This window comes from Diabrotica undecimpunctata, chromosome 7 (genome assembly GCF_040954645.1).
Source record: "Diabrotica undecimpunctata isolate CICGRU chromosome 7, icDiaUnde3, whole genome shotgun sequence".
Lineage (NCBI taxonomy): Eukaryota > Metazoa > Arthropoda > Insecta > Coleoptera > Chrysomelidae > Diabrotica > Diabrotica undecimpunctata.
The window spans coordinates 143,928,179-143,955,793 of NC_092809.1; the positions used below are offsets into that span (position 1 = coordinate 143,928,179).

Sequence of the window (27,615 nt, forward strand, 5' to 3'; positions counted from 1 at the left end):
TGAACTTTTTGAATCGGACCGTGGCATGCGGAACAGCATTCTGAAACTCTTTCGTCGTGTTGTTGTTGCACCTTATTCTAAATATACTACTACTGCCGAGTGTTTGCCTATTCCGATTAAATAAAGCGATTTTAATATTAGGCAAAGCAAACAACAACAGGTTTATTTCCAGGTGTTTTGACGCAAACAACGAGCAAATCAAGACGTGACTTAACATTTTACATAGTGGCAAGTCGGAGGGGAATAAATATTTGCTATAATATACTATATGCTTAAATAACTTACTTTGAGTCAAAGAACCACATTTGAAGAAAACTCATGTTCTTATGCTTCTTCTTTATTAAAGGGATTAGGCTTATTCTGGCATAAAACTTCGCTCTCTTCCTTGTATATTTTTATATACGCTTCTGCTTAAGCTTTTGCTACTGCTCTTCCGCTTAATTTTTAGTGAGTTTTAAACAGTTCTGTCCAAAATAATCCATTTTTAGAATAATTTTGCCCACTTTTGTATGTGATAAGTTGAATTTGTCATCATAGAAAACTTTTTTGTCATTCTCACCCAGTCCGACTTTATTTATTTAGCGTATAGCTTAATTCATGAAATAAATACAATAATAGTTGTAAAACGTAAGTACAGAATTTAAAATACAAACATTAGCTTATATAAAAACGAACAAATAAGATAAAATACAAGATAATACAAACAAAGGAAAGATCAAGTTGATCTATTCATTCAAGGCTTGAAGGTGTAGTTGTAAAAAGTCTTTTGGGTCCCCTTCGTATGCCTTCAATTCACATGTCATTACTATGTGTTGGATGGTTTGATCTGGAGCATCACAGTCCCGTACTAATTCGGTTAGAGCTCTTCCATATGTTTCGTGGCTGGTGGAAACCATCAGGCTTTTAGACTAAATTAATAAGGTTGGATACTTCAGGTGGAGAAGAACCTCCAGATAGCGCACGCTATCTGGAGGTAACATTGAAATAATCTGCTGTTAGCTGTTGGGCTTACTATTGGTGGTTTTCTAGATGGAAGTCGGTTAGCTGCTAAACTCGGGATGTCTTAATGGATTGGGAGTTGTAAGTTACTATTTATTATTGAATACTCTTTTATCAAGGCCTTTTATGTTCGTAGAGCAGGCGGAGGTATATGGCTGAGGATGGGAAGCCAATACAGTGGAGTACTCTTAATACAGCCGCTAATTATTCTTATTGCTCTTATCAACTATTTTGACATGGTGACTATTTAGCTAGACCGGTGCACAGTACTTTGCCACAAAGTACCAAACTTAGCACAGATATTCGTAGTGTCTCCGCAGATGCACCCCAATTAGTACCACAGAGATTCTGATTAAGAGTGAATTTTTGTGCAGGTATTTGTAGATGTTTTTTAAGCGACAGGGTCCTGTCTAAGGTAACCCCCATTTTGGGTAGGGTTGGTAGGGTAGTGCTACGTTCCTCATTTTGACCTATAATTCTTGGATCGGCTTTTTTTTATTAAGGTGAAAACAGTTTACCTCAGTTTTATTTAAATAGGGTATCAGGCGTCATTTTGTGAAATATCCATATACAAGGCATGTTTTCTAAGTAAGTACCGTTTTGCGATTCCGCCGCCGCAGCGCTACGATCGGCGTTCCGCGCATGAGCGCTGGTTACCTACATCTCTTATCTACGCACTGACGCCATTACAGTCTGATTCTTCATTGTATACTTGTTTACTCCAGTGTTTAAGATGCCTCCAAAAATCGTGAGTCACGCTGATTTTGAAGTACGTTATACGATTTCTTAGTACTAAAGGCGTAAAACCGATCGATATTCATCGTGAGATCGTTGAAGTTTACAGCCAAAACATTATGAGTGATGGAATGGTAAGGAAATGGGTGAGAGCATTTAAAGATTGACGCACAAATATGCATGATGAAGAACGCAGTGTGTGTCCTTCGGTCGTTAATGAAAATTTGGTGCAGAAAGTGGACGAAAAGGTGAGAGAAAACAGACGCTTTACAATTTCATCATTGTCCTACTGCTTTCCTCAGTATTCTCGTAGTGTTTTGTATCGCATTGTTACCGAGAACTTGAATTACCGGAAATTGTGTTCACGTTGGGTTCCAAAAATGTTGACGGATTTGCACAAAACCCAACGTTTAGGCAGTGCATTGACTTTCCTTGAGCGGTACCACAGTGAAGGTGAAGATTTTTTAGACCAAATTGTTACTGGTGACGAAACGTGGGTGGCCTACGTCACACTAGAATCGAAACAACAATCCATGGAATGGCGACATTCATCATCAACCAAAAGAGTGAAGTTTAAGCAAACAATTTCTGTCCGGAAAATCATATGCACAGTTTTTTGGGACAGAAAAGGAGTATTGCTAGTGGAGTTTCTGCCTCCTAATGAGACAATCAATGCAGCGTCTTATTGTGAGACATTGAAAAATCTGCGTCGTGCAATCCAGAACAAAAGACGTGGCAAGTTGAGTAAGGGTATCGTTTTGCTGCATGACAATGCCCGTCCACATGTGGCTAATCAGACCAAAGATCTCATCAAATCATTTAAATGGGAAACTCTAGATCATCCTCCATACAGCCCTGATCTGGCGCCCAGAGACTACCATTTGTTCCAGCACTTGAAGAAACACCTGGGCGGTCAGCGTCTTCAAGACAATAACGAAGTCAAAACATTTGTGATGCAGTGGTTAACAAGTCAGACGGCAGAATTTTATCAGGAGAGTATTCAAAAACTGGTGCCACGTTATGACAAGTGCCTCAATATTCACGGAAATTATGTAGAAAAGTAGATTAAGATACAGGCTTTCAGGTAAAAATAAAATTATTGCCATATCTTTGAACGTCTTTTTTTAATTCCAAAACGGTACTTACTTAAAAAACACGCCTCGTAGTTTGCTAAGGTCTTTTGTCATCACATTTTGAGTAATTGCAAACTGTTTAAATTTGGTGATAACAATATGCAATAAACAAAATATGCAAAATATTAAACGTCATTTTTTACTTTACATAAATACTAAAGGTAAAGACCTGTAAATTATATAAAAATCGACCTGTCCTTTTTTTAACTTTGTCAAGAACAAAATTATGAACTTTTTGCATTGTTTCTGGGACACACTGTACATGTCTACTTATTCCAATAAAAACACTTTTAAAATTCTTATTTAATGTATGCATGTATTTAAAAACTGGCAAGCTAAATAATATAGATTTTACAAATTATTCATAGTACAATTATTGGTGGTGAATCACAGTTTCCGGCAGCACTGATAACAGCAACGGATCGGAAAATTTATAGGCAGAGCTAAAATAGGTTTTTGTCAAAGTAATTTAAATCCGGTTGGTTCTTTATTGATTGTGGTTTTCTAAGATTTGTTTTGAATCTGTGGACGAGTTTTTGTAGATTACCTATTAAGGAAATTTCAATATGTGGAAAAATTCGTTCCCTATTTTTTATATATAAATCATATAGCTCCATGAGGGAGCATAAAGATTGATGGTAAGGCTGCTAACCTCATGCATCATTGCTTGAGTCCCGTCCAATTTTATTAGTTAATTTCCTCCACTCTTCTTCTGTTGCTTGGAATATTATTTACTACGTTCCATGTTAAATTAACTTGTTGGAGTTCCTTTTCTATCGTTTTCTTCCATGTGACTAGCGCATTTTCTTGTTTTTCTCTTACCTGGTAGTCTATAGTGTGAGCTTGTCTGGCTATATTTGACCAGGGTTTACGCGATGTAGCCATCCACCTCCATTTCCGCTTTTTTATTGTAATTTCTATTTTTTGCTCGTTCGTCATTCGTCACAGTTCTTCGTTTGTGATTTTGTTTGGCCAATATATTTTCAATATTATTCGCAGGTATATGTTCACAAAGAATTCCATTTTTTTAAAAGATTTTTATTATATTTCCATGTTTCGGCTCCGTATACCAAGACTGATTTGAAGGCAGTTTGTGCTAAGCCTATTCTCCTTGGTAGGTGATTTTCCGTGCCACCTGTTTTTCCGTGCATTTTCCAGACTACCTAAATAGCAGAACTCGTCTACTTATTCTATTTTTTTGTCCTCCAGGCGTACATGTCCGCTGTTGATTTTTTTTGTTTGAGAGTATTTTCGTTTTTTTAGCGTTTATTTTTAATCTAACAGTTCTGTATTTTTTAAGTAATGTTATTGGCACACTAAATTTAGACGTTTACTATTATATATCGACTATTTCTTTCCAATATTATTCTACTACTTTATTATGTTTCTCTTATCTTCTCTCACTAGGTTTTGAGATTTTTCAGATAATTTTTTATATCAATGAAGATTTCTGCTTTTGCCCCCTTAACTTTTTTAATTTTACTATAAAACGTACATATTCACCTTTTACAATTTTTTTAAATATATTTTTATATATGTATATATATATATACATATACATATATATATATATATATATATATATATATATATATATATATATATATATATATATATATATATATATATATATATATATAAAGATATACATATATATTCAAAAACCCTTATACCACTTAGTGGTGTAGGACGACAATACATTAAAATAAAAATAAAATTCAATATTAATATCAAACTTCAAAAATTCAAAATTGAAACTAATATCTTATTTGTAAACTTAACTATATTCTATTGTATATTTACATTATATACAAATTTGACCCATTCCTTCTTATTTCTGGCCAGCGTCCTTGCTTCTGTTCGTGTTCCTCTTTTTCGACAATGTTTCCTAGGGTTCTAGCCCATGTTTGTCGTGGTCTTCCTTTCTTCTTTGGGTGTCTGCCTGTCAAATTTCTTTCATCGGTTTTGTATTCTCCATTCTATGAAGATGACCCCACTAACTGAGTTGCCTTTTTTCTATATATTCTAATATTGACTCTATTTGCAAATCGTTTATTATTTGAGTGTCTATCTCTTTTGGTAACTCCTTGAACTCATCTCGGATATTTCATTTCTACTGCCTGTATTTTACTCTTTTAGCGTTCTTTTAGTACCCACGACTCGCAACCAAATGTTAATACCGGCTTATATATTGACTTGAACACATTAATTTTTGTTTTTCTTGTAATTTCAGTCTTATTTAAGATTTTATTGTTCTTTGTATAGTACAGGTTCATCGTTTTTTGAATTCTATTATTAATATCTGTTTCCTGACTTCCGTTGTCTTCTAGTTCTACCATTAAGTTATTGGAAGGTTCTTCTTCATTTTCTCCTACCACCATAACTTTTGTTTTTTATGTATTAATTGTCATTCCATATTTTTTTAGTAATTCATTCCACACTTCTATATTTCTTTGAGCATTGATTATAAACTTTATAATCAATGCTTTGAGGTTGTTTCTCATTTTCGGCCAATATGACGACGTCGTCGGCGAATGCTCCTTCTGAAATGTCTACTCTTATTAAATTTATATATCCCACTTGCATTTTTTACATAATCCTCCTCCTTGTCTTGCTTGTAGTAACTGGTTCTGATTTGAGTTTTGTTTTGACTGATGACATATTATATTGTTGTAAATGTTCTTAAATACCCTTATTATTTTGTTACCAATGCCCCTCTTGCCTAAAAGGCAAAAGCCTTTTTAAGGTCTATTACGCCATATACATATTTCTTTCCTGTAAGATTTATTTGATAATAAAAACCAAAAAGTCATACTGCTAGAACGAGTATTTAATGTATATTTTTGTTTTATTCCAGGAGGGTGGAAAAACTAAAACCAAAACCTTGGTCTTTCAAAGTCCCATCACAGAGGAGGAATTAGAGAATATCTGGGACGAAAAAATTCTTCGATTATTGGTAATATACTTAATAATAAATGTATTAAATATAACAAACTAATGTTTCTTTCTATTAAAGCTTGAACAAAGCACGGAATACGAAGAAAGACGTATCATCAGGAATAGGCTACGCAGCGTAATGGCAGAACAAGAAGGTAAGTAACTCTATTCGTATTATTTGTCTCTTTTTGAATAGATTTCATATATTAAACAAGAAAAAAGTATCATTCTCGAATCATTTCATTTGTTTTTTTTTTCTTAGATACCCTGATAGATATGTATTCTTATTGGTCTTCCTACGAATTTTGTAACCAGATATTGGTAGTTTCTGCTATGACATTATGCCAACAAATTATCAATCTTCTTATATTATATATTTGTTTCTATTTATTTAGATCCAATGTTTATCTAATACTACTTTGCTTTTACTACGTTTGCATCACCACAATTTGACATCATTTGATTTGATATCATTATTCTCTTTTTCAGCTTCCCTAATTACATTTGTCTATTATTTTTGTCTGGGACTACATTAATTTCAGTCCCCTTTTAAAAACCAGTATAAAAACTATTAATTTTTAAAGCGAAATCTAATATTCACTTTTTAATTTCAGCTTGTGCAGATCTGGTACAGAAGGCAAGCCAGGAACAACCCGGCGGAAAAATAGAGGGTGAGTCACTTCTTCTTCCTCTCCTTCAAGGCTTACTTGAAAAAAAAGAGCCCACCACCGATTCTGGTACAGAATCTGGCGAAGACCAACGGAACGGTCTGATCGCGGAAGTGCAGAATGCTTTAGATAAACTATCTCAGAGTTTGTGTAGCGATTCTACGGACATAACTCCAGAAAGGCGCAGTTCTTTGTTATATTTGGTAACAAAACTTCAAGCTGGACTTTCTACTGCGGTACCGAAGCTGGAACGAAGACTTTCGAGCGAGCCTGGACGATTTAATAAGCGAAAGAATCGGCAAAATAGGCATACAGTAGGAGTGAGTTCTGAAGAGCTGGCAGATGCAAGAAGATTGATGGAAGAAATCGCAGGACACAATAAAATACCCTCTACTACTCAAAAAGATACTCTTAATATACAAAAGCAAAACTCAGAGAGTAGTGTTTTATCAAATCCTCCCAATATTACATTTGTATCCAAAACAGAGCCTGAACAGGAGCTCAGTAGGCTCAGCAAACAAAATTCGGACAGTAGTGTAACTAGTAATCCTTCCATTAACAAATATATAAACAAAGGTTCCGTAAAAAATACAACCCCGAAGCCTTTTAGTAGTGCTACCAATAGTATTTCAAATAACTCATCTACTGCTCAAACCCCCGACTTTTCAGATCATTTAGATGGATTTTTTGGTGAAGAATCTTCTGAAACGCAAAAACCTACGCTTAAAGAAAACTACCCTGACTATTCTGCACCTGCAACTAAACTAACAGCATCAGCACTCGACAAAATTAAAGTGAAGGAAGTTCGCGGATCCCAAGAAGAAGCAAAAATGTTACAATATAATCCAATATATACAAAACCTGATAACGTTAACTACAACCAACCTCTAGAGTCATCCAGAGAACAGAAACTTCGGTTCAATTCAGATATTAAAAAGCAGAAAATGAAACGAGCCAACACCATAGACATTCCGAAACCTCTTCAATTTTACGAAGAATCTGACGATTCGGACGGTGAAACAGAAGCACAGCAACATAAGAGTAACTACTATGCACTTCGCGGGCCTATTAGGGTAGGCAATCCTGTTAATAAGAAAACAGTTCCAGCTTTTGAACCTAAGACAGTTTCGGACCAAAAGTTCTTGGCGTTTTTGAATAAAAATAACCAAATTCCGGAGGAACAACCTACTAGAACTGCTGCTTGGACAAACCAGAAAAATAGGACAGCAGTGTGGGAGAATAAATTTGGAAACATTAAAAGCAACTTTGAAAATATTAGTAAGGTACCAAGCAGTACTGTTAAGAACTTTTGGAAAACCCAAGATGACGCTATAATGTCCCGCACTAACCAAATTGGGCCGAAAATTAGTAGACAGAGTGCTAGAAATTTGCAACAAATGTTTGAAGATAAGAGAAGGGAATCTCAGGAAAGAGTGGTGGCACCACCGCAGATTCAAAGAGTCTCAAGGGAGATAATTCCTTCCCGAGACGACCAAAATGCAATTACTGGAAAACTGTCAGTTAAAACAGAACCTGAAAAGAACTATAGACTGATACCTGCTCCATTACCAGTAAATAAGTTCTCCCATGCCCCCCAGTCTGCGTTTAAACCTATAAATAGAAGACATAATAGCTTTGAACAAAAACCTACTATACAAGAACCGGCTAACGAGGAAGTCAGTGATATATTAAAAACTAAAATTAAGGAAAATAACAATTCTTCTCTGTTCTTGTATAGTCCTAAACCACTTCACGATTCCGAAGGTAACTCTCCTGCTTTATCTCCTATCAGTACCAAACCGTGGTTAGCGAACGACAGTGGAAGTAGAGTACTGAGCATAGCTGCAAAAAGATTTGAAAACAGTCCTCAGCAAAATGATATAGCCTTGATCAAACCAAGGAAACTTAGCAAAGAATTTACATCAGCTTTCGTCACCCCACAGGCTCCAAAAGAGAAAATAGGAAGTGCTTATCTTACACGTGGCGATACCAGAAAAAGCTCGGTGAGAAAACTGAGTGATCAGTACGACAATTTAGGAACTAAGACTCCAGAATATACTAGCGTTACTAGTGTGACATACCAACCAAGTGGTATATTGAAAAATCATGACTCATTTGTAGTAAAGCAACAAAATAATGATTATAGCAGGCCAAAATTTCCACCTAACAGTCCTAAAGAGTTAAAAACGTCACCCTGGCAGCCCAACTCACAAGAAAAAACCAATATCCAAAGCTACAAACAGGCAGAAAAGCCTAAACATATTGTAAATCCCGTTAGTACCCCCAAAGCTCATCAAAATTATCAACATACCAATCAAAACTATCAACAAACGGAGAAGAATACACAGTACAAACCACAAGCTATATATCAACATGTACCTGGTAAGGATACAACTCCTACCAGTCCTCAAATTGAGAATGTCTATACATCAACGTTGACTTTAAATCCAGCACCAAAGCAAGGATTACAACAAACAGAGCCCTTGATAAGTCCTCCAAAACTCCAAACTCAACTTTCGAACGAAAGCGTTCACGAGTATACAGCTATAAACAGTAAAGTGATGGGAGGACCTGTTAGTCAGCAAGCTGTTACTGTAAGACAAAAATCTCCAATGACTAGAAATGAACACGATATTTCTGCAGCATTTAGTCTAAAAAACACGCTTAGTACTATCAGTAAAGGTGAAGAAAGACTAACAAAAACTTCTCCCGTTAATCTTTCACAACCAACATCCCCTCAAAGAAAGTCATTTACCTCTCCAGAGCCACCTAGAGCTGAAGAAACCAAAGAGCAAAGAAACATTCCAAATAAATTATCTTCAAACAGCTTTACTTCTAAAGTATCAGAACCGAAAACAATTTTGAGCACTGTGCCGAGTCAAGTTGAGAACAAGGCATTTGGCGTTGTGAGACCAATTCAGCAGCAGCAAAAACAGCCTACTATAGGTCCTGTATACAACAATGTTAGCAGGATTCAACGAGCTACGGCTCAGAATCAACAGTTTGTTGAAATTAATGAAAAAGGACAAGGAGTTGTAACTAGCAAATTTCATATTCCTATCGTCAATGTTGAGCCAACTTCCCCAGGCATTAACTCGCCTATTTTGTCTCCTCTTCATGGCAGAGCTCTAACCAAGTCAGACTCGTGGCACCAGATCTGTATGGCTAATCAGTCACCTCCTAAATCTGCCTCACCTCGAAGCAATGTCGTTAAGTCAAAATCTAGTCACAGTCTTGCAGTGCCACAAAGACAGTATGAAGCTGGAATATCAAAGGAGGAACTTTTATCCAAAAAGAGGGCTATGGAGGTTTACTTAATGGGAGGCAACAAGTCGCCTCAACAAGTAACGCCTACTAAAAGTGAAAAGGTTGTGAAGAGCAGTATAAATAGGATTAAAACGTCTGAAAAGCAATCTGCGTTCAAATCTACTGGTTTGTCAAGAAGCAGAACTCTACCGGACATAGTATGCCCGCCGATGCTAGACGAAAGTAACGTCGACCAAGCCTTCGAAGACCTCTTCAAGTCGAGTTCCTAGAACCAAACGAACCAAGCGATTAAACTTCCGTGTTCATTCCAATTTTATGTAAAGGTGTTTTTTATGATTTAGGAATAATAACTTAGTCATTTTGCTGAAAAAAAATACCCTGTCGAGTTGGATTTTCTTATGCCTAGAGCTAGAAGAATCGAAACGATGGTGTGTGTGGAGGTGCGCACACCATGACTATAGTTTGGAGATCTCAGATGCTGAACGACGTCAACGATAAGATAGAGGGTGAGGCTTGTGTTGGTGTGCGCACCCTTCCTAACAAAAACACTCCCCACCCGCTGCTCTTGAATAGCTCCAAAGCGATTGTAAATAATACCAATGCACTAATTGTCGATACACATTTTCCACGTTAGTTTTTAATACTCAGTTACCTTAGTCCATTAATATTTTTTAACATAACCTTACATATTTTTATAAAAACATTTAATAGCTTTTATATTTGTTATTTTTAATTAACTTTACAGGTTTTTATTTTTATTTATCAAGATTGTAAACACTGAATCTTTCCGTTTTGGACCATGTTGTTTTTGAGTTTTATTTAATTGTTCACTACAGTTATATACAAGTTCTGCAGGCAACTTGTTCTTTTATTCACTATAAGTTTTTACGTCATTTTGGAAATTCACATTCTGGTCTCCTACCATTCATTATTTACTTTTTGGCAACATCCTCTTCAACGTTATGATCCGAACGTCGAGTTCATCGATGTATGGTAAAGTTCATCTACTTTCGACTATTTGCAGTGTTGGATATCATTCTTTCCAAAAAGAATAGATCGCTGCGTATAGCGATATTTCAGACAGACGTTGATTATTTATTTTAACACCTTATTTTTCTCTGTGTCATTTCTTAAAGATCTCCTAAAAGTTTTGATGATATTGAGTATTTCCATTATTTCATCATTTTTTTTATCATTTTTTATATATCGTTATTTGATTGAAAAAAACTCTATCTTAGTGATTACAGAGCTTTTTAAGTAAATGTAATAGGCGAGCGGTTTACCCCTATAAGCTGAGCATCAACCGACTAAAATTCTTTTTGCATTTCTAATGCACCAAACCTTTTTTATTCGATTCTATATATTTTTCCAAGATGAAATGTATTTTTTTTTTATTTTTACAAGTGGGCCGGCAATTGTTATTAACAAATAACTTATACAAAAAAGCAATTTCACCGAATTGTTTCGGAATCAATTTTTTTAGGGGTATCTCATCAAAATAAACGCTTTTTCTCACTTGATAATTTTTCGAAAAATGTTTCCTTTTCGAGTTATTTGCATTTTTTTGTTGCAAAAATGCGGTAATTAGTGATTTTTGGGATTTTTTTTCTAAAAAACTACTAAATGAATTGCAATTTTACAGATAGCTTTATAATCTTTAAGCCGTCGAGTACAAGTTAGAATATTTTGACAAGGATAAATGGTTTCTATCTCGCTAAAAACGTGGACCCAAATATTTCGAATAAGCCTTTCAAGAGTATCCCGCTAAGCGTGTACAGCGGTTGAGGTGCTGTAGGCGCTAAAAAAAATGCATCTAATGAAAAATTACCACCTTCGAAACCAGCATTATTACAACATTACTTAAGAGCAAAGTGGCAAATAAATGAATAGATTTAAACAAAAAACAATATTATTTCATCTCTTGATCCATTAACCCATGGTTGGACAATGGAAAATAATTGTTTCGATTTTAATTATTTTGAAGGCGAAACTAGTTTAGATATGTTACAAAAGTATTTCTGCTCATGTACCGGAAAATGTTCTACGAAAAATTGTAATTGTATTTCCTATAATTTAGAATGCTGCGCAGTATGTGCATGTACACCAGAGAATTGTAAAAATGTTAAAGACGACTTTATTGAAGACAACGAAATCACCTTATTAGATGGAAATCCTGTTGCTGTTGACGAAAATTTTCAAATTATTGACAATGAAAACGATGTATAATTAATATTAAATTTTAATTTTATTATATTTTTCAATGAAAATTAATTATATATTGCTTAATGTATTTCACTGTAATAAAACATTCAATAATATAGTCACCACGTATATTAAAAGAAAAATTACATTATTATAGCATTGTAAAAAATTAATTTTAATTGTTTTAATTATAATATGTCTATATAAAAATAATTAGAAATATCTTTTTTTTAATAAATTGTACGTAATATTTGTATTGAATTAATTTTTTAAATTTAAACAAATATTTCTACGTGCCGCACGCCTGTATCGCCGCAACCGCTGTACACAGTTAGCGGTAGACTGCTCGAAAGGCATATTCGAAATATTTGCGTCCACGTTTTTAGCAAGAGAGAAAAAAATTATCCTTGTCAAAATATTCTAACTTATACTCGACGGTTTAAAGATTATAAAGCTATTTGCAGAATTGCAATTCATTTAGTAGTTTTTTAGAAAAAAAAATCCCAAAAATCAGTAATTAAGGCATTTTTTCAACAAAAAAATGCAAATAACTCGAAAAGGAAGCATTTTTCGAAAAATTATCAAGAAAGAAAAAGTGTTTATTTTGATGAGATACACCTAAAAAAATTGATTCCGAAGCAATTCTGTGAAATTGCTTTTTTGTATTAGTTATTTGTTAATAACAATTGCCGGCCCACTTGTAAAAATTAAAAAAAAAATACATTTCATCTTGGAAAAATATATAGAATCGAATAAAAAACGTTTGGTGCATTAGAAATGCAAAAAGAATTTTAGTCGGTATATTCTGTTTCTAAGCGTCTTTTGAGGGGTAAACCGCCTATAATGCTAAATAATCTATGCAGGGTGTTCCTGTAATTTAAAATGTTAAATTTTTAGGAAATGTTTTATTCAATTATCTTTCTTTTTCTTATATAAGCTTGACACTTTTTTTTAAACAGTCTTAAAATATCTTCCAGTTTAACGCCATCAAAAATGTTAGTCATATATACAAAGCACTCTTGTCATTGATTATATGCAACTGAAAACATTGAGAAGTGGATCTAACCAGCTCATAACAAAAAATAATTGCTACTTTTGAGGACGACTTATGTTCAACAGTGATCGTAATAGGCGGGATAATGATTGCGCAGCTATTAATTGTGAAGTGTATTATCTTATTCTTTTCGGAACCGTTTTTCCTTCATAATCTCTTCTTATTATTACTGCTAACAGCTTCATTTTTATATATATACAAGGATTTCCACAGTTTTCACTGTATTCCTTCACTCAACCGTTTTCTCCAATTTTTCCTGTTTAGCCAGTCCCCTTCCTGTAGGTTTCTTCTACTCATTGCTTCGTCCACCTCATCTCTGAAAGATCTTCGGGGTCTGCCTCTCTTTCTTCTTCCTATCGGGCTCCACTCTGTTATTCTATTTATCTACCGATTTTGGTCTGCTCTTCTGACATGTCCGTACCATGTTAATCTCTTCTGTTCGATGTAGTCTATTACGTCGGAGTTCATTCCCATTCTCCTCTTAATCTCCATGTTATTTATTCTGTCTCTTCTTGTTACTCTGCAGCTTCTCCTTAGGAATTCCATCTCTGTTGCTCTTATTTTGTTTTTGGTTTTCTTATTTATTGTCCAATTTTCACACCCATAAGTGAGGATACTTCTTGTCATGGTATTATATATTTTTTTCTTTGTTTTCATGCTGATGTTCTTATCCCATAGTACCGGGTTCAATTTTCGTATGCAGTCTCTTGTTTGTCCTAGTCTATTTTTTATATCTTCCTCCGTTGTTCCTTTGTTTGATATTATGAAACCTAAATACTTATACTTGTCTGTTCCTTTGATTTGTTTACCTTCGTCTATTTCCAGCTGTTTTATTTCTGTATTCTCCGTTGTTAGGTATTCAGTTTTCTTTAGGTTTATTTCCATCCCATTCTTTGTATATTCCTGCTCCAGTTTTCTCATCATAAAACTGAGGTCATCCTCGTCTTGTGCGATCACTATTTGGTCGTCGGCAAAACTTAGCGTATATAGATATTCGTTCCTTACTGGTATACCCATTCCTTCGCACTTTCTTTTCCATGGTTTCAGGGTTTTTTCCAGGAATATTTTGAACAGGGTGGGGGATGTGGAGCAACCCTGTAGTAGTCCTTTTGTCGTCTTAAATGGCCTGCATATTCTATTGCCCGTTTTGATAGCTACTTCGTTATTCTTGTAGAGTGCTTTTACCGCGTTTATTAATCTTCGTGGAACTTCGATGTCTTCCATTGCTTCCCATAGCTTGGTTCTAGGTATTGAGTCATATGCCTTCTTAAGATCAACAAAAGCCAGATGGACGGATCTATTTTTGGCCATTCTTTTTTCTATTAATTGTTCGACCGTGTAAATGTGATCTAAGCATGCTTTCCCCGCTGTGAAACCTGCCTGGTCTTCTCCGATTTTATCTTGCTTCATTTTTCTTCTTATTAAATATGTAATTTTTTAATGTAATGCGACTTCTTCAAAAGTTAAAATGTCGAATAGATTATTTCATAATAAGCAATATGTTAAAAAATTTTATCGACACATGTATATACACCAATCTACTTAAACGAATTTGAATTATTTTTGCTTAGATGTAAAAAAATGGCTCCTTTAGACCATATTTTAATATCTTCGAATAAAAAATCGCACTTCTTGTCGATGCACACAGAATTTCTTATAATCCATGTTCTATCGAGTGTTCCTATAGGGACTTCCAAAGTTTGACAGTTGGTAATGGCTATATTGTTGACGCTTGTTGTTAATTTTGGGCTGGCGCCGTCAGTTTATATTTCTTTGAGAACGGTATTGGCCAGGCCATCATCATCAACGATGTGCGCTATAGGTCAATGATTACCAACTTCCTTTGGCTTGAATTAGATGATATGGATATCAACGATCATATTGGGCATTCTGCACGAGCGATTTGAGGGAACGGTAATTTCACGTGAAGGTCATATAAACTCTCCACCAACATCGTGCGACTTGACCCGGTTAGACTCTTTCTTTTGGGATTTTTCAAAGTCGCAGGTCTATGCAAATAAAATACAAACTATAGCGGCTCTCAAAGCCAGCATAACTTATGCCATCGTACAAATTCAGCCTGATCTATGCGCCAGAGTTATAGAAAATTTGATATTTCGAATCCGCTCTACCCAGCGAAGCGCGGACATACACTTTCTTTTATTCAGATATGAGATAATAAGCTCTTAATTAAAGACCCTATATTAAATGTGCTGTATTGTGTTTTACACATCATATTTTTGGTAGTTGTTTATCGGTGTTCTTTTATCACACGCACTAATAGGTTTTTGTCATTAGATATCTCATGACAAGTCTTTTCAAATTAGTGACACCGACAAATGCGTACAATTTTGTATTAACTTTTCGTAAATTTTAGGATTGTATATAGGTTTGAGATCAGTTTTTTCTCTTTAGATGCCATTTTGTCTAAACGATACTATATGTTTACATATACATTTTTCCATAAAGAACGATAAGAAGATGTAGCATGTTTAAGGTGGTTCTAGATTTTCTGATTTTCAGAATCTAAGGTCTTATGTATGCCACAGCCTAGTTTTAACGCTATAATATGTATATAGTGTTAAAATGTATTTATTTTTTTAATACTTTCGTTAAAGATTGGGTTGATACTATTTTGCGAAGCATTTTTTCTTCCAAAATATGTATCTTAAACTTATCAAATTTTTTTTAGCTCCTCTAAGTACTATTCATAAATAAATAGTGATGTACCAATCAAAATTTCACGTTGTGCTAATGGTATAGTAGCTTTCGTTTATTTTGAAATATTTCTGAAAGAATCTTTTATCTAATTTCCATCATTCAGCCTCTATTTTGAAGATTCACGATTTAGTTTCTTTCTTGGTAGTAATATGATGTGGACAGCTTGTAGTATAACAGTTTACCAAAAGGACCATTTATAGTTTTTTGTGTAGCTTCATCATACACAAGAAAATAGAAAAACAATGACAACTTACCGTTACAGAAAAATGGAGAGAGTTAGAAAAGATTCTAAGAAACATCATACAACAACTACTGAAGGAAGAGACATCCCCTAAAACGCAACAATGAATAACACAAGAAATAAAGTCATTGATATCGAAAAGGAGGAAAACAGCAATAAAAATGAACAACAAACAACAAAAACATAAATAAAACAATTAAATAAAAAATCAAAGAAGCGAAGGAATTGTGGCGAATCAGAAAAATGTGCAGAAATAGAAAGATTACAAAAACAACACGTCAGCTTTAACATAGAAAAATTAAGGAAACAGCCTGGCATATACAAAAAAAAGCAGTATTGGAAATATATCGGACAAAACAACAAAATAGTAATTGAAATTGCAAAGAAAATAAAGAGATGGGAAGAATATGCAAAAGAGCTATTTAAAGATGCCTAAATTTTGGAGACACTAGAACCAAGAGCAGAAAATTTACCCACAATTATCAAAGAGGAAATTGAAAAAACACTAAAACGTATAAAAATTATGAAGCCATGGGAGCGGGTGAAATACCTACAGAAATCTTCAGACTACTAACAGAGTTGTTGATATACTCGTACTAGTAGAATTATTCAATGAAATTTACTATAACGGAGAAATTCCGAAAGAATGGCTAAAATCTGATTTCATCCCAATACAAGAAAAACACAAAACAATGATCAGCTTGATGAGCTATATTTTAAAAGTCTTCTTGCGAGTAATACATGAACATGTCTATGAAAAACTAGACGATAGAATAACAGGAAACCGACCAACCAACCATTTAGAAAATGCTTTGGCACTAGAAGGGTATTATTTACTATACAAACACTCAGAACGGTGTCGAGATGTTAATTGTGACGTATAAATATGTCAAGTTTACTTTGAGATAGCCTTCAACAAAATACAACACAGAAGGCTGGCAAACATATTACGGTACACAGAAATAGATGATCATGATGTGAGAATCATTATAAATTTATACCGACATAAGAAAACAGTAATACAGGTAGACTACCAAAACTAAGAAAGATACTATAAACTATAAGAAGAGGAGTGCGACAAGGATGTGTACTATCCCCTCTACTTTTTAATATGTGTTCAGAAGAGATGTTTAAAGCGACACTAGAATACATCAATGAAAGCATACCAATTAACGGAACACTAGTGAATAATCTAGATATGCAGACGATACAACTCTCCTTGCGGACAGCAGAGAAAGGCTGCAAATTTTGGTTGATCGCATTATTGTCATTAAGAACAAGATTGAAGACCTACGTTAAAAAAAAGCTATAGAGAAAGTATCCAGATATAATTACTTGGGATGTGAACTAAAATTACTATTGGGACTGCAGCTTTGAAATAAAAACGCATTAAGATAGCCAAAAGAGCTTTCTATAAAATGAAAGCAGTATTATGCAATGGAAAACTGGAAATCGAAATTAGAACTAAAATATTAAGATGCTACGTATTGTCTACCCTTTTATATGGAGTTGAAGCCTGGACAATTACGGACGCGACTGAAAAAAGACTTGCCAGCTTTGAGATATGGTGTTATTGAAGAATGTCGAAAATATCATCGACAAGACACGTAACAAACACGGAAACATTAATGAAGACCAAAACAGAAAAACTCAACACTATGAAGTAAAGAAAAATGGGCTACTTTGGTCACATACTAAGAAATGAAAAAAGAGTTAATGTGATTGGTTAAACAAATTAAATGTTTAAAGGTTAAAAGGGAAAGTGGAAGAAAAAAGAGGACCGGGGAGACGACGTACGTCTTGGTTGAAAAATTTAAAGCAATGGAGTTAAAAAACAATAATAAAATTCTTCAGAACTGCTGCACAGTCAGCAAAATGGACCGTGATGATCGCCAACGTCTTTAAAGGATGAGGTATACGAAGAAGAAGTAGCTTTATTTACAACTCTATTCATACTTAAGAGTCCAGGTTTCTATTCCATATAAGAGCCAGCGTTGTAGAAAAATAAGTTATTGTACTATCCAGTCAGCTATCTATATAGGTTAAGCTAATCAGGTATACTGTTTTTTAAATAACTTTTGAAAATATGCTAATCAAAAACAAATGGAGCATCTCATATTGCAAGAAAACTTTTTAAAGCTTGTACGGTGTAGTTCATACAAATGTGGAGTTGTACTACAAATATAGCACTAAGGAAACATGGACGAGTTGTGAAAGAAAACGGCCCCAATAAAAGCATGTTCTTCATTTCAGTGTTTGGTCGTTTGGTGTGTCATTTTTTCAAAGGACCTCTTACATTTCTTTTCCTTTCGGTTTATAATTTAGTCTTTGTTTAATTAATCTATTTTCATCCATTCTGCTTTTTATCATGTTTCTATTTCATATTCTTTTATTTTCTTATTGATCTTTTGATTGTCTTACGTCTTGATTTCTCTATCTATCTATCAAGTTTTGTAATGCCGTTCACTATTTTGAAAAATCTAATTTTGCGTGCGTTGGTTCTACAGCTATCTCCTTGCGTCATTATCCAGCTTTCACATCCATATAGTACAAGCTCCCACTGCAGGATCACTACGTAGTTCATCAAAATCACATTCTTATATCCATTAAAAATTAGGAAAATACATTGATAATATATTGCCAGTAAAAAGTGGCCGCAATTATTTTTAATTTAATTAATAGTCATTAATTTTTGACAAAAACTTTATTTCGCTCATTTATTGTTTAAATAAAATACGCTGCTCATAACGTATATGTATGTTTTTTAAACCAAATTCAAGCTAATTTTTTCTTAATGTGATAATATAAGATTGCCTTTGAAAAATGGTCGCAAATTAGGGTTGACAGCTGTTACAAACGCGAAGTATCAAAGATATAGTAAAATAGAGTTAGAGTCCAACAAAACTGGTTTGACAATTAATAATATGTATATTATTATATATCTATCGACGCATGCTTTAAAAACTCACACAACTGACACTTCAAACCAGCAGAGGTGCGCGCTAGCTGTCTTTTATTTTATCTTTAATACAGCCAGTTTTTAACAGCCGGAAACCCTTATTTTCGAAAATTTTTCTCAGGCAAACTTATATTTTCATATTAAGAAAAAAAAAATAGCTTTAATGTGATACATATAAAAAACATGCATATACGTTAGGAGCAGCGTATTTTATTTAAAAAATAAGTGAGCTAAATAAAATTTTTGTCAAAAATTACTATTATAAATTTGTCATAAATACTATTAATTGATATAAATCTTAGGCTAATATAACACACTAGGTGAGGCCATTGTCACTAAAATTTTATCACATGTAAACATAATTTTTGAATACATATACTACAAAACATTTAATAAATTTTCTTACAGATTTGATTCTGTGTTTTCTGTTTTTATTAGTTTATATTCGATAGTAATACTCTACTATTTATATTTTGCTCCTTTCATAAGTAGATTTTACAGTTAAACAACAGTAAACCAACAACGAAATAAGATATTCATGCAAACACTCACTTAGATATCTTAGACCAGTAAAAAAAACAGCTGAAAAAATCTTATACGGGTATTTGAAGGTTCTAAAAGATATATGAGGAGTAGCTGATGACAAATCCTTTTTTTGATTTAAAAATAAAAACAAAGAAAAATCAACTGTATTTGTCATAAGCTACCCCTCATAAACCTTAAGCTACCCCTCATATACCTTAAGGTATTCCTTATATACCTTTTAGAACTTTCAAAAATATCCGTACATGATTCTTACGTGAAATCGATGATTTTTTTATAGGAAGACTGAACTGTTTAGCCTGTCTCAGAAATTATACATGAATAATTATAAAAGTGAAGACAGTTAATATTTGATTTCACGTATAGTGCGTCTGTATATCCGCTTTAGGTATTTCATCCTAAAATGAATCTTCAGAGTGGCTATTTACAAACGCTCTGAACGTGAAAACAATCTTTCCTGTCGTAGTAGAAGCAACACTAAAATGGCTTCGATATGTGCGCAATAGCGACATCTGATAATAATAAATCCGGAAACTAATTGTCGAAACCAAATTCAGATTTCTGCTTTAATATGTGCCTTCTAAGAATTGCAAAGGCAAAACAAACGGTGATAAAGATGTAATTAGAGACTTGGGGAATCTAAAATTGCATTCCACAACATATCTCTTCGGAGAACAGGAATCTTCGGAGCGGATATTTACAAACGCTCGTTGAAAACAATCTTTCCTGTCGTAGTAGTGGAAGATTCCTTTTAGGATGAAATACGTATAAGCGGATATACAGACGCACTTTACGTGAAATCATTTTATTTCGGTATACTCTGTATGAGCACTAGAAACCAATTCGCTAAGGATTTTTGCTTAGTTGAGGAGATATGTTGTGGAATGTAATTTTAAATTCCCCATGTCTCTAATTACATCTTTATCAACGTCTGTTTGCCTTGCAATTCTTAGAATGCACAGATTAAAGCAGAAATCTGAAGTTGATTTCGACAATTAGTTTCCGGATTTATAAATAATTATCTTTATAAAACGAGCTTTTAGTTCAATACTTTGCATCTTTGAACATTTTGAAAGATAGGAAATACTCTTAAATAAATATTTTATGCCGTATTGTTGTTATTATTTTAACTACTTTATTATAACGAATAACAGATATTTGAAACAATTATTCTGTCATCTATAATATTTAAACGTTATATATAAAATGTACACACATGTCCAAAAGTTTGGAATACGTACAAATAATATATCTACGCCTATGGTGGTTTTAAAACTGTTGTTGATATTCATTCTAGAGGGTTATTAAATGAAGATGATAAAAAATTTGAATCGTTTTTGTATGATTTTTGGCACATTTAACTGATTAGCGTATTTACACATTATTTCAGTCTTTGTTTAAATTTGAATTGAGCCGTTTAAAAATGCCTTAAAACGTGATATTTCATTTTGACAGATCCAGAGTAATTGTTTTATTACAACAGGACTTTAGTCAAAGTTATATCGCTAATATTGCTAATGTTACTCAGAGTGCTGTATCGAAAATTAAAAAAAAATTCCAAGATACAAATGACGTCAAGGATCGTCCCAGAAGTGGTAGAAATCGATGTACAACAGCAGCACAAGACCGGCAAATAACATTTATAGCTCGTAGAAATCGTCTGGAATCTACAAGTGGTATAATCAGAGTAATTTCTAGGCTTCAAGGACTGAATATTTCACGGCAAACAATAACACGCAGACTAAATGCGGTAAATTTGTACCGTAGAAGACCGCTACGTGTTCCTAAACTAACCTACCAACACAAAATAGTAAGGTTGCAAAGGGCTAGAGAAATGGTGCATCATGATCCTAACTGGAATAACGTGATGTTCTCTGATGAGTCAAAAATTGACTTGGTATCTGAGTCGCGAAGAACACTGGTTTGGAGGGCCCCAGGACGACAAGAGCCACTAGAAATAGCTCAACCGCGTGTCCCATTTGAAGGTGGCAGTATTATGGTTTGGGGTGGTATTATGAGTGGTACACGGACGTCACTGCTGGTTCTGGAGAGAAGAGTCACTGGTGCTGTATACATCAAGGAAGTTTTAAATTCTGTCGTACGTCTATTCCGAGGGGCAGTAGGTGATGAATTTGTGTTTATGCATGATAACGCACCTCCTCATCAAACATCAGCAGTACAAAATTTTCTTAAAGAAAAAGGAATATCTACATTACAGTAGCCCTCGAATTCCCCCGACATTAACATTATTGAACATGCTTGGGACATTCTCAAAACACGCATCAAGAAGCGAAACAATCCCCCTATTACACTTCGAGAATTTAAAAATGCTGCTCGTGAAGAGTGGGATAGAATTCCGCAAGCCCAGCTCGACCAGTTAATCGGCAGCATTCCAAATCGCCTACAGGCTTGCTTACAGGCCAATGGAGGAAATATTTATTATTAGTTTTATTAAAAATTATTTTTTTCTATACTAATTTATTTTTAAATGTACATTGAAAGTTTTTCACTCCAAGAAAATAAATATTTTTTTCGCATATCGTTTATCTGGTTTTGAGATTTATTTAGTATTGTTGAGAATTGAAACAAAATGATGTTTACTTATTCAGAAGATTTTATATATAAAAATCAATAGAAATATGAAATATTCCAATATTCCAAACTTTTGGACATATGTGTATTTTATAAATTGATTAAGATATCTTACAATTCATACACACGCTTTTTATTTTTATTTTAATTTAAATACACATTTATGACGTGTATCTGCTTCTTTTAAACACAAAAAGTTATTGAATGAATATTTTTTATTTATGTATTTTAACTATCTTTGAGACTGATATTAAATTTTTGCTTCTTTTCCTGTCTCAACCTCTCCTATTGACATCGCTCCAATCCACGTATCTAATAACCTGTTTCTTCAGAAATCTTTAAGTTGGTCTCTCTTCGTTCTACCTATGAGGCAAGTATATATTAAATAGTATGTACTGGAAATGTGGAACATACCTTTGAACCTTTGTTGTATTGAAGTTTCCTACGGTTTCGTTTCCAATTTAATAAACATTCCGTTTCCTTTGTACATAATTTTGTAGCCCTATTGATTCTTCCTGTATTTCCAACTTGTGTATTACTTTACTGATTGTGCCACAAACCTTCTTAAAATCAACAAATACCATATGTATATCCTTGTTTATATTTTTTACTTTTGTAACAGTTATTCAAGTATAAATATATAGTCTGTAAACAAACAAATATTTCCATCTTGCCTAAATAGCAAGTTTTAACGTTAACGATGTGTTTTTGTATTCTTCGAGTTTTTTTTTATTTTAGTTTACTTTTTTATATAGTTCCTACATACTTCAATTTATCACGAGATAATGGAATCGTTATGCGCAGCTGCTTGGTTACCTAAATGTGATCAGCCTTACGGAGCCATGTCTTGTTGAGGTCTTAGTTCTAGAAAATGCTTTTTAAATAGATATTAAATTAATTACTTAAAGAAATTAGAAGAATATAATATACAAAAAAACAGAATTAAGACGCGAAGGCTAAATAGATATCAGCATGAAGGAAACGATGGAGAGGGATGATCAGTACACCAATGAAGCCTGTACTGTTCGTTTCACAGCATTACTATAGAACTATGCTGAAGAATATGTATGACGCAGCGCTAGCACTAAAGAATTCTTCATCATCATCATGGTGCTACAGCCTTTAAAAGGCCTCGACTTTCTCAAGCTTTATGCGCCATTCTGCTCTGTCTCTTGCTTGGGTCTTCCAGTTGGTAACACCGATTCTGCCAGCATCCTGTGTTACCCTGTCTATCCACCTTAGCTTTGGTCTACTCCGTCTTCTCATTCCCACCGGTTGTGCTGTTAATTATCTGGCAACACCGATCCATATAATGGAAGTAAAACAATAACGTCTTCTTCTTGGTGGCTCAAGGTCGCAGTTTAACTCAGCTTGGTCGTATAGTACCAGCTTTTACTGTGCTTTATTATTAATTAACAACCACAGTAAAAAAGTGCCTTTTCAGCCGATTAGACTGTTTTGCTCTTCTCCACTATTTATTCACTGCTTTCATTGTTTATTTCTCTGGCTTATAGATATAAACTAACGTTTCATCAATAATCAAGTACCGCAGGAAAAAACTGTTAAAAACTACTAGATAAATATCTGACTCACCTAGCTATAGATTGGTAACCTGTCCTGGGGAATTTATTGGGTACATTATATGATATCTCCTTGGAGATACCAAAGAAATAATATTTAAAAAATATAAAACAGATTAATTAAAAAATACAAACAAGAAATACAAGGGAAAAATTGGAAAGCTTCTCGTCAAATGTTCGAGAATTAAATGAAGAATGGGAAGCCTGTAAGAAAATCATACATAAAGCCGCTAAAGACATTATAGATAAACAGAAAAAACAGAGGATCGTTTGATGAAGAATGCCAAAATATAACAGAAAGAGAAAGTAAAGTATTTAGGAAAATGAAATAGACAGACAGTAGAAAACTGAAGATGGCTAAGGATGGTGGAGAAGAAAGTACATGGAGGATAAAAGGCATAATTTATATCGAAAAAGCTGCGACCGCTAGAATCAATAAATAAGCACAAAGAAACTAAAAAAGTCTATCAAAGAGTGAATAAAAGCAGAAAGAAATTTAAACTAATAACAAGAGTGTCACAATAATAATTGTATTTATTAATGCAGGCCAATTTAACTATAACGAACTTAATGAAATGTATATATCTACTTTTTACAAAAAAATTAATTCAATATTTCGTACCAGTATTCAATAGTACCAGAAGGGCTATATCTTGACTCTTATTGACCGTAGCCGGAGCCATTTCACGATCTTTGACTTGTCTATCAAGTATGTCCCACATATTTTCTAGGATGTGAGATCAGGCGAACATGCTGTCTAGTTCATTTTGTTAATGCGGCATTAAAATAAAACAATTGCCAATATATCCACTGAAAGGTATAACATGATCGACTAAGATCTCCTCAATATATCGACAATGATCTATCAATGATCGTTAACTCCTTGCTGGTCTCCCGTCTTTTACCTTCCCATACCATTGAATGTCCTCCATAGCTTAGACGGGGACTGAACTCAATCTACGAATCTCTCTCCGTTGATTCTCCATACTCTTTTTACGGCCGTTTAAAGACTGTAAGCAGAATCTGGACCCGTCAGTAAAAAGCACATCATTACAATGCACTAAGTTTCAATGTAAATGTGTAGTGGCAAATTGCTGTCTTGCTACTCGGTGACGCGGAAAAAATTTGGATTCACTTGCTGGTCTACAAAATTTCAAACCAAACACGTCAAAGTATCCACAAGCTATCAATATTTCTCGGACTTCTTGAAGTTGATTTATTGACTAAATTGATTTTAAATGACGATATAGCAAAATTCTTTATTTTGAAGACATCCGCCATCAATATATTTCTACGAATTTGTTGAAATTGTTTGAATACCCTTTAGATGGTAAAACGATGAACATAAAGGATCGGTCTTGTATACATAAGATCACTGTCCCACTGATATTATGAAAACAAGGAGTTAACGAGAAAATCCGCCTCGCCAAAAAATTACTTTTAAAGGACTGTTGATGACAAGTTCATAATTTTTCTCTTAAAGACTAACCAATACACTTAAAAACACAATAAAAAAATGTCGAGAATGACAAATTCTTAACAAAAATTGATATTTTGAAAAAATTTGGTTGCGAAATGATTCCACTACAAACTTTTAAGTAAAGACTGTACATGCAAGTTAAAATTGGTGATTTTGTGTACAGTTTGTTAAAAAAATTATTAAAATTAGACTAAAAATGTAACAAAAGATGCAATTCAAATATGTTGGCAAATATAAACCTGTTGTGTTTATTTTGTATCTAAGTGTTGAGAATGAATTGATCAAATGAGAATGAAATAATACTGAAACAGATGACAGCGAAAAGAATCTCAATCAAAACCAAAAGTTATGTTTCTGTACTTGGTTAATGAAGTTGTTTGAATTAATAACTTCATCTTGGATTACAACTATAAAGTTCCCAATCTTAGAAACGAGTTACCCATTAACCAACTATAATACTGTCCTTATTTTTAATATCAATTTTACACGTGGGAGAATCACACCAAATTAAAATCTCCTGAATCTTTATACCCAGCAGTAGATATGCAACACACTTAACACATAAGATCCAACTTATTTATCAAGACATGTCAAAACATTAACTTTCTCATTTCTAAAAATCTCTGATTTCCACCCTTTACTGAACTGTCCTGTATATACAGCACCGCACTTTCGCATGATTTAAAGCGCAAAACGATTTTTGGGGTTTCTTAAGGTCAGTTTATTTTAAAACTAAATTTTTGCGTTACTAAAAATAGCGAAATGAGCTTAAAATTTTCAAGTTCACGATTTGCCAGCACAAAAACGATACAAAAACTCGCTATTTTTAAATCTACTATTTTGTATGTTTGGACAGATGGTTTGTGTTTATTTTCGGGCCAAATAAGGGGATGCATCATTTAGTGAAAATTTCCGGGAAAACGATAAACGATTTTACTTGAAAAATTGCAAGGCGACAAAAAGAAAGACCAAAATAGTTGACTACTTTGTTTCTTTATTGTTTTGTTTGAAATATACGAGTATTTCTGAGAGTTATTGCGTAGTCTAATGTTAGGATCGGTAATCCAAATTCCTATACCTTCATGTACAAAATCGAAGAAAATTCGTAGCTTAACATCTGATTTCTTTAAAACATCGCCTAAAGAATTTTTTACCTCTATATTAACATAGTCTAATTTTGTTCTGTTTTTACTAATGTTTTTCATACTAATATTCGTTTTTGTTTAACTGATTTATTTTACGTTGTTTTTATTGCATTTTTTAATTATTTAGTCGACTAACTTTTACATTTTTTCTCATTTTTGAATAACCAAAACTTGTTGGTATTACAGGAGTCGTAATTATTTTGTTGTTATTTTCAGAAAGTGTGACTGTTGAAAAATCGTCGAGTGAGACACCGACAACTACTACCACAACCAAAGGTAAGATTTTACATGTATAGATTCGTATTTAGAGATATAAAGCTAAAGCTAAAGTTCACTATATCTTAAAAAATTCGTCGATAAAAATTTACCGACAAAATATTATCGAGGAAAACTTTTTCAACTATTTAGAAAATCCACTGTCTTATTTACAATTCATTTATAAACTTACAAATCGTGGGAAAGCGCAGAAAAGTTAAAATTGTTTTTACTACAAGCAAAATAAAATTGAAAAAGTAGAAAACAGACTAATTTCACATTGTAGTGCACATTTTTTTGATAATTCGACAAAATTAGTGAATTTCGATAACAATTCGGTAAATATTTATGGATAAACTTTCCTTAAATAATAAAATATCTTATTTAAAAACTTGTTTTTTGTTTAGTTACGAAAATTAGTACCCAACAACAGGTAACCAAAAAGCCTCTATCGCCATTCGCTAAATTTCAACAATTGGACAAACAAAACAGTATCAATACTCCAACTCCACCAGGGTAAGTTTGTTAATTAAAATTAATATTATGAAGTGTGTTTAACAACATTATTCTAAAATGTGATCCTGAAAATTGTAATAAATCGATGAAATAAGTTTTAAAATTCAATAAAATCACTTTGTTCGCAGTTTCAAGTTCCAAAAATAGTTATTGTATCTCAAAATGAACCGCTAACTGCGTATCAGATCACAATCATTTCGTAATAACCTACATAGTAAAAAAACTAACAAGAAAAACACAAACATTAATGTCGAAATAAACTAGCATTAACATATAGTAATGAACCACTAGCTAGTGAAATTCCAGAAGAGAAATGGGAAGATGAAAAGAAATGGATTACTATCCGTATCATCGTCATCTGTCAATCTCTTGCATCCACTGTTAGACATACTTCTTCTCCATCCTCTTCCACTATGAACTTTCTGCTTCCAATTTCCTGCTGTTTTCGTAAGTTGTAAAACCATCTTCTCAGTGCCTTTTATTTTCTCTAGGTCTCCATTCTATGAGTCTTTTGGTCCACCTATTATCATTTAAACGTGCTCTATAGCCAGCCCATGTCCATTTGACTTGTGCAATCTTTTCTATGAC

General features: G+C 33.5%; 2 protein-coding genes across 3 annotated transcripts in view; both read left to right on the forward strand.

Annotated features, from left to right (window-relative positions):
- Positions 1-27,615, forward strand: part of LOC140445960 (uncharacterized) — a 144,875-nt gene that overhangs the window by 97,375 nt on the left and 19,885 nt on the right. For both annotated transcript variants that reach the window (XM_072538425.1, XM_072538424.1), the window contains exons 11-15: positions 5,725-5,823; positions 5,884-5,959; positions 6,419-6,475; positions 26,473-26,532; positions 26,919-27,027. In XM_072538425.1, the coding sequence (XP_072394526.1) occupies positions 5,725-5,823; positions 5,884-5,959; positions 6,419-6,475; positions 26,473-26,532; positions 26,919-27,027 (401 nt within the window). The remainder of the gene's footprint in view (positions 1-5,724; positions 5,824-5,883; positions 5,960-6,418; positions 6,476-26,472; positions 26,533-26,918; positions 27,028-27,615) is intronic.
- LOC140446135 (uncharacterized) lies at positions 6,481-10,192 on the forward strand (the record flags this gene model as incomplete). The annotated part of the gene is made up of 1 exon (XM_072538665.1): positions 6,481-10,192. A coding segment is annotated over one exon (3,528 nt), but the record flags the coding sequence as incomplete, so codon positions are not given.